At 38.4% G+C, this 13,250-nt stretch overlaps 1 protein-coding gene across 1 annotated transcript in view; it reads right to left on the bottom strand.

Annotated features, from left to right (window-relative positions):
* Positions 1-4,170: 4,170 nt before the first annotated feature.
* Positions 4,171-13,250, bottom strand: part of AKAP11 (A-kinase anchoring protein 11) — a 42,164-nt gene continuing 33,084 nt past the window's right edge. The window contains exons 10-12 of the mRNA XM_084275082.1: positions 12,450-12,496; positions 8,806-8,966; positions 4,171-4,411 (exon numbers count right to left, since the gene is read on the bottom strand). Coding sequence (XP_084131208.1) covers positions 4,265-4,411; positions 8,806-8,966; positions 12,450-12,496 — 355 coding nt within the window. The 3' untranslated portion in view covers positions 4,171-4,264. The remainder of the gene's footprint in view (positions 4,412-8,805; positions 8,967-12,449; positions 12,497-13,250) is intronic.

Raw genomic sequence — 13,250 nt, 5'->3', positions numbered from 1 at the left:
GACAGCGCTCTCAGAGCCAGTGAAATGTGTTTTATTTTAAGCCACTGCTAAAACAAGGACAAAATTAGTGCAACCTGGAGTTCATAATCTGAAAACTGAATATAGTTAAATTACTAAAATGGCAAAACTCGTCACCATTATACAGTACAAGACCTTCATATTCATCGAGTACAGTTACATAAACATTTATAGTTATTCAAACTGCTTTTGGTATACAATTGCATCACTAACTGGGCTGTGAATTACTGTAACACTGCACAAGGAAGCAGCAGTTCCAGCAAATGATAATAAACTTTAGTATTAAATACTATTCAGACAATACAACAGAACAAAGGCCCTCTAAAACTACAACTCCAGCTATACAACAGGAATGTACAAAGATGGTACAAAATAAAGTGATTACAGTGGCTGGGCTCTGTACTTGCCTCTTCAGCGCTCAAGTACAGTGAATGCTCAACAGTAGTGGCTCTTGCTGAAAAGCCAAAATTCTCACACTAAAATCATTCCCAAATCCTGTATTTTTCTTTGCAAGTCTTTCTTTGTGTAAAACTAAGTGGGGGGGGGTTGTGCTGGTGACAGTATTTACTACTTCCTGTGTTCCCATCTCCAACAGTATGTGGCTCTTCATCGACAAGGTCCCAGACGAAGTCACATTAGAAATGTAACGTTTAAAATCAGATACCATTTTTGGGAGACCTAATTAGTCTCGGAATGTGGGTTGCTGGATTTTTGGTTTTTGTTTGTTTTCCAAAAAGCTTACACAATCTTTTAAAGCTCAAGAACAAAGATACTACACAAAATTGTATTCAAGTACATTGTCTTAGCTGTTTCTTTTCCCCATCCTTATTTTGAGACAGCAAATCCTCTTTAATTTCACCCTATGGGTTTGAGTTGTGTTTGGGTTTTATTTTAAGGCTTTACGCATACTGCTGTATGATTTATGCACACCCTTCTGAATGCTTCAACATGTTTTGAATATGCCCACTTTTAATTGTTAATTTATGGAGGGAGTATTTTTCAAAGTGCTTTTTTAAAAGAATCTTGCAAAACATTCAAACACTTCCATTTTGCAGAACACCAAAAGTATTTATGACGTGTTTAAGAGGCAGGGTAGGGTGTCTTCTGGAACAGTAACACCACTGTACATATTTTTCTCAACTTAAACTACCAGGTCAGGTTTCCCATACAGAAAAAAAAAGCAAGATGAAACAAACTCTACCGCATTATGTTTGTTTATGAACCAGAGTTGTCTGGTTTAAATGGACCAAAATGTGGCCTTTCATGTTTTTAAAGTTTTCATTTGCACTTAAATAAACTCAGTAATAGCGTAATTTAAGACTTGTATTAGCAAAGAACAGCTTTCTCACTAATATAGCAGACAGCACCAGATAGATACAGTCAGAGTAAGGTTTCCCAAAGATTATTAGAATTGTGATAATTTTGCCAGGCTTGTTTAATGCTACCCAATTTTGATGCCCAAGGAGAAAAGGCCGGTAATCCAGAACACATTTAAAACAATTTGTGTAGAAAACTGGAGGGGGAAGGGGAAGAAGGGAGGGGAGTGTGTGTGTGTGTGTGTGTGTGTGTGTGTGTTGAAGTAGATATCAAGTATCTTGTAACAAATTTTCTCTTGTAAATTTGGAGACAATGCAACTTTCCTCAGAGGCTAAGAAAGCAATTTCTTCTTTACTGTAACACCAACCAATGGTTACTTAATGTATTTGATCGAGTCTGGAAACAAGATTACATTTATAAAAGTCATTTTTTCTTGTCTGCTTAACTTTTTGAAGTTGTAAGCTTTGGGAATCACACAATCTTCTGCCTGTCTCCAGAAAAGTTAAAAATAAAAAAATCCACTTCAACAACTTTATAAAATGCAACATACTGAATACATCAGGTAAAAACTGATTGCTGCTATGGTAGTGTTTTGTTGTGGTTGTTTGGGTTTGGGTTGTCTGTTTTTTTTTTCAGATGTACATCTCTGTACATTTACAGTGCCTTCAATCCCCTTTTTAATTTGGTTTTGGACACTGTACTGGTACTACTGTGCCCCCACGTCCTAAAATTCTACTTGGTAAGAATGCAAGGGTCCAAAACTCAAAGCAAATTGTAGTCCTGAGGTAATTTCTTGACATTTCAATTTTATAGGTAAATTCGTATAAGTACATTATTTCTGTGTTAAAGGGAGGATGTTACAGCCAGGGCATGGTTTCAAATTTTTGCCTGAAATGACATTGAAAGTCAACCTTAAAAAAAAAAAAAAATGAAGGAAGGAGTATGGGGAACTGACATATCTTTTGTAGAACTCCTCAAAACTATCTATCACTAACCCCATCTTCCAAATACACTAATTAATGTAATTTCCCCACACACCTTTGGGCTCTAGCGAGAGACAGTGCCTCATGCTTGGCATGATATTACCTATAACAAGACAGAAGACCCTGTAATGATCTTTGGCCTTTTTGTCACATGTCAGACACAGATCTTTCAACCAGTGAAATGATACATAGAGTGAGGTAACAAACTATAAGCATAACAGAATTGTAAGTCAGTGGTAAAAATTTACATTACAACTTCATATTGGTGAGATCCCATGGACATATAGATACATATACATATCTATGTGTGTACATAGTATGTGAACACACATATGAACACATACAAAAACGTTACAAATCTTTAACTTGGTCAGAAAGGTGAACTTTGTGAGATCCAAGGCAAAAATCCAGATGATAAACAAGGACTGGGCCAAACCAGGTCTCTGTAAAAAGGCCAGTGGAATGCCTTTCTGAAATACAAGAGAGATTACCAGTGTAATGGTAGGTAGGGGAAAATCAGAATTCTACACATCCCCAAGAAATTGACTAATAGCTTTAGAAACTTTCTCTTCCCTTGTTTGGCATCAGAAACTTCCACGCCATATCAACAGTATATTTTTCTATGAAAAAGCTATTCAAGTTCTTTTGGTCATCAAAATAATTTAAAATTCTGCAATTCTCTTGCAAGTGATACGAATTTTGAGATGGCAACGTTGTAATTGCCAGCACTTGCTGCCTTCTCTCAAAGGATGTACAAAAACCCCATAACTCAAAAAACCCTTTTCAAACCACAGGATATGTATAGGTTCAAATTTCCCTTCAGTCAGCAGCGCTGGTGAGAAACCTGATTAGACTGCTAAGGAGACGTGATTGAAAGTGCCCTCAAAAATTTCAGTGAAAGTAGTTAAGAAAAATGAAAAAAAAAAAAAATCAATTTGCAAGAAATTTCCCCTTTATGTTTTAATGAGCTTTCTCTGCTAAATGCTTAAGTGCTCACCAAGTAACACGTCTCTTTATTACTGAAAAGAAGATTCATATATGAAGGCTAAGAAATAAGGAATTGGACTAGTCAAAAAGATGGCCAAAATCCTCAGAGGAAGAAGTTCCTTTCTTCTGCTTTAACACATATATGTGAGAGGCTAACATACAAATTCTTCAACACAGAATTAATGCCATAGAAGGATCTGCATACAAAAAGCTTCAGTAAGAAATTCAGCAATTTTAAACTTCACTGGAAAGTTTCAGGAAACCTTGGTACGTGTGAAGTTAATGCTCAGCTACTCACTCTGCCCTTCTACCAGAAGTGACCAACAAAAGGGAATGTGCATTTCAACACGTATTCAACAATTTCAGAGCAGATTTTCACATCTTCACATAATGTTAACTTGAGAAAGGCAGCTATGAAGCCAGACTGTATTAAGGGAATGCTTGCACAGGTCAATTTTCTTCCTGACAACGCTGCCCTTGGGCATGTAACACCTGGCCAATGTTGGCAATTTTTATTCCATTTTTTGTCTGCAGCAAGGTATTCCAGAACTGTTTTTTGTAGAGTATCAGTGCTCTTAGTCCCACTGTGAATACAGCACGCATACAAGTGAGAAAAAGAGCTATCCTGGCACAGTGGGGATCCTGAATATCACGCCTGAGACGCTCCTCAGAACTACACTGAGACAGGGGATTTTTGTCATAAATATTTCCATGGTCTGAATGCAGCAGCAAATACAAGTTATGCATGGGTAGACAATACCGATTATGGACTGAATAAACATACCATGTGCACAGTATCACAAAGCACAGCACAGCTATTTTGACTTTCACCTCAAAGTCTTTTAAATGCTGACAATTACTTGAACATTCATTAGTTGAATTTTATTTTACATATCTGTGTTCTTCCTATTTCCTTTCAAAAGAGGAATGAAGTGAAGAGTGTTGGATCTTTGGATTTTTCAGGCATTTTCCAGAAGCCAACCAACTAGAGACTTATTTAGGGCTTGGTCACCATCTGATGCCTTCTCTATCATTTCACAATATTTCAGCACTGCTTGCAAGAGGTCTCCAACTTTCCAATCTCTTTCTCGCAATCTTCTGGAAAGCTGAAGGGGAGACAGGGGAACACAAAACAAAATTATTTTGACCGGCACATCCTGATTAACAGTTCCAGAAGCTATTCTTGAAACATTTGCTCATGAGAGATCAGTTGTAATGAGTTAATCGTTATTCCCACATCTATAAAAACAAAAACTTCCGCAAGAATCCGGCACTTTTCTTTAGGGCAGCTTTCACAAAATTTTCTTCTGGAGGGAGCAACGTTTTCAAATGATGTGGTGCCCACAGGTATGAGGGCTGTGGTTCATCAAGACTGCAGAAAACAGGAAATTCTGAACACAAGATTAAGACATTTGCCACCCCTCCCATGCCAATAATGGACATGTAAAAAGACAAAACTCGGTCTTAATAAAAGGATGTGGATTTTCCTTGCACAACATATAGTGTGGTTTGGGTGGCACAGATGTTACCCTCAATGAAAACAGTTCCTTCAGACTTGGGAAATTATAACATCTTGAGGAAGAGGAAAAGGTGAGAGTTAAGTTAAACTACCACTTGGGAGCAGAGATCAGTGTAGTGGAAAATGTTTCCCCTCCTCACCCCAGGAGTCCAAGCAAAACGAATGGCTGAGAGAGCTGGGGCTATTTAGCCCGGAGAAGACTGAGAGGGGATCTTATCAACACTTATAAATATCTAAAAGGTGAATGTGCCCAGTGACAGGACATGGGGCAACAGGCATAAACTGGAACACATGGGAAGTTCCATCTGAGTATGAGGAAGAGCTGCTTCACTGTGAGGGTGGCAGAGCACTGGCACAGGCTGCCCAGAGAGGCTGTGGAGTCTCCTTCTCTGGAGATACTAAAAATCCACTGGACATCATCCTGTGCAGCCTGATCTAGGTGATGCTACATTAGCAAGGGGGTGGACTAGATGATCTCCAGTGGTCCCTTCCAGCCCCTGCTGTTCTGTGATTCTGTGCTTATGTGTCAAGCTCAGCTACATATAGAAGAAAGCCTGCCCTAAGACAAGGGTGAATTTGCCAGTTTGCACAGGAATTAAAAAAAAATAGTTAAAAAAAACACAAAACAAAACCCACCAGCCAAAAACCACACTCAATGAAAAAAACAGAACACACAAACTATTCTCTGTAGCCTTAAGGACTTATTCTCTGGAACTGTAAAATTTTATTGCCTTTTATAGTCCTTAATGTGATACTTTATAAATAAGTTTTAAAAAGTCTTAAAGAGTGTTCAGTAAAATAGCTTCTATAACCACAAAATTAAAAATTCATACTGTTTATTCTATGAGATCGATCAGGTGGAAATGCCAAATTCTATTAGAAGAACCCAAAATGACAGTTTCTCTCTGCTGCTTCACCTAGGTGATGTTCCGGTTGCAACAAGGCAGGTGATGGAACGGACAGGAAGAGTGTGGGCATAAAAACATGTATAAAACAATTAGCTTGCTGAGAAAGAATTAAACGAGCAAGAGATCCCCTCTAATCTCAAGTCCTGACCACGGAAACGTTTTTCAGTGAAAAACAATGCATGCTTTGTACAGAAAAGGGGACTGAGATTTGCAGTTATTTCTGTGAATTGTTTGTCATTTTTAAATTACAGCACAGGAAGCAAGATTTTTGAAGTCTACAATAGGCAATTTTGTAAGTGGTGTTTGTTGGCTTACAGAAGAACTGTCATTTTTCTTATGCCAAAGTTTGGCCAATGTCTGAAAACCTACTTAAGCCAATACAATATAAGATTCCTCTCCAAAAAAGGCACCACCACAGTAAAACAACAGATTTGGCACCTGGATTCATTAAGCTTTCTGTTTTGAATTAAAAGTTCAGCAAAGTATTGGAGGTTACTCAAAACGGACACCTTAAATCCTAAAACAGAAATAGTTTGGGTTTTTTTAATCCAGGCACTTGCACATCCACACTGTCAGGCTTCTAAGAAAAAGTTAAAAGTTATCCTAATTTACTGGCTTCTTGTTCTAACTCCTAACAAACATTTTGTTTCATATGTAGGTATTCAACTTCTTTGCACCTTGATGAGTGTAATGTGCAGCCTCAAGTAAGAGTTCACACCCAACTGCAAGTAATACTGTACCTGATATACAGTAGTATATATATATATATCCTATAAATAATAGGAGTATTTTTGTCTTTTATACAGCCACATGGCACCAGTGGCTCATTACCCACCCTGCTGTGACTAGCTCAAACAAGCCTTTCCTCCCGCTCCAAACCCACCAACTGCTTATAGTAAAAAATCACTGTTTTCAATGTGATCTAAAGCCCGGGTTCAAGCAACTTAGGTAACCTTCCAAAGTACCTTGGAGACGATCGAAGCTGCAAGAGATCAGTGTATCTAGAAGTCAATTTGGTTTCCTGCTGGGCTGTAGTGCCCTCTGGAGGTGGTTGTCTTGATTTACCAGTAACAGTGCTGAGAATGATCAGTGCTAATCTAAAACCCTCAGTTTGTGCAAGAGATCACCAGGACCAGACTGTGACTAACTCCAAGACTTCTTATTTCATACTAGTAAACATCTTGGTTTTATTAATACAGAGCTGAGAGAACAGCTGGGGTTTTTTTTAAAAGGACCTTAATAAAATTACAAGCATCATTTCAGAAAGTCTTCATTGTCAGAAAATTTCTAGAAAGTATTTTAACTTCAGAAAGTCATCAAGTGATACTTCATGCATCCTAATCTTTCTCATGAAGGATTATTCAGACAGAGACTGTACTGTGAAAGTTCTCCCCTTTCCTTTGAACCCTAAGGAAACAGTGAGAGATGCAAAGTCAGACTGGCACAAGGGGTGAATTTCTGGGGTTTGGCAATTCAGTTTAAACATGAACAGTGCAAAATGGACAGGGGCACAAGTCTGCAGAGATAGTGTTATGAATTCCAATTTGGAAATGGGATGGAGTAAAAACCAGGTAATCCTTCCCTGCCTCCAGGGAAAAACCAAACAAACGGGATTTAAATTAATTTTAACATAACTGTATTTGGAGAACTAAAATTTAATCTATGAATCTAAGTGAATCAGTTCACTGTTTTATTTTCAGGACTGCACGACTTCCGCTTGCCTGAAGGTTTCAAGTTTTACCTTTAAGTGTCAACTCAGTATCAATTTATGATTGAAGTGTCAAGTAGGAAAATATAACAACATTTCAGGAGTGCGTGCATAACAGACACTGCTATTTTCCAGAGTGCTCTTCTCAGCATATTCACTTATTAGAATAGCTAGAGTGGTGCTCAGATACACTGCCAGCTAATAATATCTTCCGTATGTGTCTTCAGGCATCAGCTTAAACAGGAGCTTCACAACGCTGCAATCTACTATGTCAGAGTGAGCAGAAGAATGAGACACTCAAGGGTAAATTAAAAAGAAAGGCACCACCATCTATTTTTTGTTGTGTATGTTGCAGTGCAAGACACAAATGTCTCTCTCATACACACACACAGGGGATTAGTATTAACACTTCTGGGTCCTACCACTATTTTACTTGAGCATTTTCAACACTGTAATCTTCATGTGGCCAGACCTTCAAAAGATGGCAAAAAATAAGATATTAAACAGAACTGGTCCCAGTACTGAGCCCTGAGGAACACCACTTCTGACTGGCCCAACTGGGTTTAACTCTATTCACCACAACTCTTTGGGACCAGCCACCCAGCCAGATTTTACCCAATGAAGTGTACACCCATCCAAGCCATGAGCAGCCAGTTTCTCCAGGAGAAACCTTTTCACAGAAGGAGATCAGGTTAGTCAAGCAGGACTTGCCTGTCATAAACCCAGGCTGACTGGGCCTGATTGCCTGGTTGTCCTGTACATGTCGTATGATACCCTCAAGTGGATCCTAAAGCCTGATTCTGTAACTTTCTGCTTTCTCTTCATTCACATATTAAATTCAATCTATAAATCCATTTAGCCTTCTTACAGTTCTGGTTGCAGTTGCTTACTGAATAAACACATAGTTAATATTTCATTAAAACCTAAACTTATTTCTAGAATATGTGCATTTGCTAGCAAAAAAACCCCACAACAAACAGAGGCAAGCCGTCAGAATATTGTTATAAAATGAATCTGCATAAGCAAGTTCTGAGAAATACTCAATTTATAGACAAGTATTAAGTAAAAAGGCTTTAAATTTTTTTTCACTATACAAAAATGATGTAGTTTTATTGGTTTTGGAGTAAAATAAGCAAAACAACTTATGAAACAAGTCAATTTAGCTTTGATTAATACTGTTTTACTTCACAGTACAAGCACAGGCTACACAGATTTTTCAACTTTGACTTCTCAACATGAAATGATGATTTTCCTCAACAGCAAATACCTCACTGAGTGGCAATTCATGTAGTAGCAGCTGGTGTATCACAACAAACTGGTATCAAGCAAATCCTTCCCCACCACCCACCAAACCCAAGTACTCACAAAGACAAATTCCTTTGCAGCAGTGTCATGAAAGTGAAGATCAGACACCTCTGTTTCAGAAACCGCAAGCCACTGGAGTGCTGCTCTGAGCTGGGGGTCCACCAGATTTGGTTCCAGATCAATATTCACTATCGATAGTGTCTTTCGTATTTGCTCCAAACCTAATACCACAAATAAATTCATCAAACTTATAGCTTCAAATTGTTGCAAAAAGGTTTCTGTAGTTCACTGTACAGGCTATATTGTCTTAAAAACCTGGATTTAATACGCACAGATAATTTGGAAGGAAAAAATCACGCTGATCTGAAGTGTTTCTGTACCTCTGCATAAGGAAGTACTGTTTATCCCATTTACACTTGTAAGCAGAGACATGCATTAAAAGATACCTCACACTTAATGTATGTTCCAAATTACAGTGAATTTTAAAGCAGCCTTTCACAAACTGAACAGCAATAGCTCTCATTGTCCATGTCATTTCCATTTCCATCTGCTATTTATTACTATGCCTTTATCTATTATTTTTTTTAAAAAGTGTGTATTTGAGAATTCTTCCCTGTACAGGCAGATTGTTCAGATGGCCTCTGAGGTTTTTTCCAAACTACAGCAATGTTTTTACTGAGGCCCATCCAATTTTTGAACACTTCCTTTACATCATGAGTTACAAAAAACCACACAGTCTTGGAAGAGCAGTTGCATTACTAACACAGAGAAACTACAGTATTGCCACCTTCTGTTCCCACTCTGAATTCCTGTACCCAGCTACCACAGCAACTCTTTGTCAGTCTTGGAACCAGCTAAGCATACGTGTAATGCTCTCCCAGTTTGCTTGCAGTCTCTACTTCCCCAATACCAGACTTAACTCTCTAGAAACAAGGAATATAATTTTTAATAAAAACATAAGTTCTTGTACTGTTTACCTCAGTCTCACTACTCTCCTAATTGAGCTTACAAAAACTGAAGTGCATCAGGTATTCATTCCTAACCAGCAATGGTAAGCAAGAAGAAATAGATACTTCCAAGAGGTAAAAAGAGAGAAAGTTAAATAGTGAATCTGTCAACATAAGCATGGAGGGCAACGGAGTATTCGTCCAGGAGATCCAAAATTTAACATCTTTATAGAAGAAAGAACCAATTATACTAAAAAAAAACCCCAAAACTCAGTGGATAAAGACCATTGTGCTAATATATCATAGGGAATTTTTTATATATTTTTTAGTTTTATAAAATAGATGTAAATTTTGTAATAACAAGGCCTTGTTTCAAATTCTTTAGTGAACAAGGTGCAGCCAACTTTGAAAAAGTCAGAGATTTCTAGGCATCCCATGAACAGAACTTCCAAATATACAAGAGCAGGTAAAAACGTTTTCTACCTAGATTGCTATTTAAGAAAGTGTATTTTCAAAACAACAGTAAGATGGTGAAGAAATTACACTGGCAAAATTTCACTAGAAAATCCTTAGCACAGTATAAAGCAGTCTGTTGTACTCCAGGAACCACATAAATGGTGTAAAGAAATAAAATCAAGCACTAATTTAATTGAGAAATTTTAAAAATTAAGATGCTAAAACTTTCAAAGTCGAGACTGGAAGAAAACAATGGTATATTGATACCCTAGATGAAACCTTCAAAGAAGAAAATATTTTAATTATAATTCTTTTTCACAGAAAAACACTGAATATCTTTGTTTAATTTCCACATCACTGTAAAGTCACATCTGAATTAAAAAAATAAATATTAAGAGATGTTGTTTTGGGTTTGCATGGCAAGGTTCTGTCAGTGGAGGGGGCTGCAGGGGTGGCTTCTGTGAGAAGCAGCTAGAAGCTTCCCCTAGGCTCCTTCTCCTAGCCCAATAGGATGAGCCTCAAGGCCAAGCTCAAGCCCAAGCCCATCAGTGACAGTGACAGTGCCCCTGTGATAACATATTTAAGGATAAAAACCTGAGACAGCATTTTGCCACCAAAGAAAGGAGTGAGATGATGTGAGAAACTCTGCAGGCACCCAGGTCAGTGAAGAAGGGGGGGAGGAGGTGCTCCACACACCAGAGCAGAGATTCCCTGCAGCCCATGGAGAAGACTATGGTGAAGCAGACTGTGCCCCTGCAGTCCATGGATAATGACAGGGAGCAGAGATCCCACCTGCAGCCCATGGAGGACCCCACAGCAGAGCAGATGGGGACACCTGAGGGAGACTGTGACCTGGTGGGAAGCCCACACTTGACCCACAGACTGTGGGGAGAGAAGCCCATGCCAGAGCAGGTTTGCTGGCAGGACTTGTGACCCTGTGGGGGAACCACACTGGAGCAGTCTGGTCCTGAAGGTCTGCACCCCATGGGAGGGGCCCACACTGGGGCAGTTGGTAAGAACTGAAGCCCCTATGGGAAGGACTCATATTGGAGAAGTTCATGGAGTACCCCACCTGGAGCAGGGGAAGACTGTGAGGAGTCCTCCTCCTGAGGAGGGAGGAGTGGTAGAGACAACATGTGATGAACTGACCCCCAAACACCATTCTCCATCCCTTTGTGCCACTCGTAGGGAAGAGGCACAGAAATCAGGAATACAGTTAGGCCCAGGAAGAAGGAAGGGGTAAAGTTAAAGGGGTGTTTTAAGATTTGTTTTTCTCATTGCCCTACTCTGTTTTGATTTGGTTAATAATTAATAATTCCTTGTTGAGTCTGTTTTGCCTGTGAGGGTAATCACTGAATGATCTCTCCCTGTCCTTATCTCAACCTTTAGCCTTTCATTATGTATTTTATCTCCTGCCCAGCTGAGGAGGCCACTGGTAGAGCACCTTTGGTTGGCATGTGGCCACCAGCCAGGGTTAAACCACTACAGATGTGGTTCATTTCCATAAATTTTTCAAGGAATTAAAAGGGAAAATACCCAACCACACATCTTTCTGCTTACATCAAGAATATGTGAAGATGTGCAACATGGCTGAATATACTCTGTAAGTTGCTAGCAGAGGTTTCTTGAGATGCTTATTTCATCTTCAGAATACACCCCACACAAAGAAGAGTTCTGTTACAACTTGCTCTAACATCAACTCATCTTTAAATCAACCCCAAATACTGTGAACTCAGGATGTTCTCATTTGAGTTAACAGCCTTTGGCGCTTCAATCAAACTGGAACCAATGAAGAGATCTTCTATGAACCAGAAAGCTCTAACAAGATTTTGGATAGACCCTATTTTATATTTCACTAAGAAAGAGATTATAGCAAATGTATCATATTGAAGTTTCTTCAATGGCCAGTTTGAATAACTTCTTCAGTATCTCAAACACAGTGATGCAGATGCATTTCCATGGCTCCCTATCAAATATTTTACAAAGAAGTTAATTCTATGCCTGTACGTTTACACTTGCAATATGCTGATGACAGTTCACTACCCTATACTGTTAAGTACACATATGAGAAGCAGAGACTAACATCTCCCAAAGGCTGCAAAGTTCAGTGCATTAAGAGGTGTTACGTAGGGTAATGCTCTAAGAATACATTCTGACACTTGACTGACAGACATTACGATGAATAGTGATAACAGGGTCACCACCTTGTTTTGCTGACTATAGAAGCAAAGAATTAACAAAAATAATTCATGCAGAGTGCATAGGTGGCAAAAAAGTAGCATATGCTGACACTGATATTACCTTCTACTGCATCCTTGGAGTCCTCATCTTTATCTTCTGTTCCATCACTGTATTTTGAAAATAAAATGAAAATATTAATACAGTAAATGTAGCCAATCCTAAGACTGTAATGAAGTTTAAAGAACAGGAAGATCATAAAAGAATTCAGAAGTGATCATGAAAAGAAGCCTTGCTTCTCACACCATTTCATGTCGGAAACAGATTTATCATGAACTACACAAGATTTGCTCTTAGAGAAAGAAGGGAGAAGAGAGAAACAAGAGAAGGGTGTTAAAAAGAAGGATTGCAATATGAAGGTATTTTAAAATAAGAAGACAATGATGATTTTAACTAAGGAGACCAGTTCAGCTTTGTTTCATATGCGGAAAGGTTGAGCCATCATATGTCACAGGTATGAACAGCTATAGGTTATTCAAAGCTGTAAGTCATAAGTGTTCTATAGAAAATTCCATTACCAAGCAATTTTGAAAGTTTCCACAAGCTAAATGAAAAAACAGAAATCCTGTAGGAAGCAAGCTCTAGTTTGCATGAAAAAGTGAATCTAAAGATTTGTAAAACTGCAAGCAAAAACATGCACAAAAGGGACCTTTCATTTTGCAAGCAGAACGCATTCATCAGTTTAGCACAGCAAAATTTAACCATTCAGTATGGATTAATTAATGAAAAAAATCATATTGTGATTAAGTGAGAAGAGTGTGAATAATGTATCAGCATAAAAAATGCACCAGATTTTTATTTTCCAAAATAATGATTTCATGCATTAATTATGAGGAACCCATCTGGTTTATATTTCTCAACTCA

Source organism: Gallinula chloropus (assembly GCF_964237585.1).
Source record: "Gallinula chloropus genome assembly, chromosome: 1".
NCBI classification, from domain to species: Eukaryota; Metazoa; Chordata; class Aves; order Gruiformes; family Rallidae; genus Gallinula; species Gallinula chloropus.
Note: the sequence above shows the minus strand (reverse complement) of the source record. Positions and strands in the feature narration are given on the sequence as shown.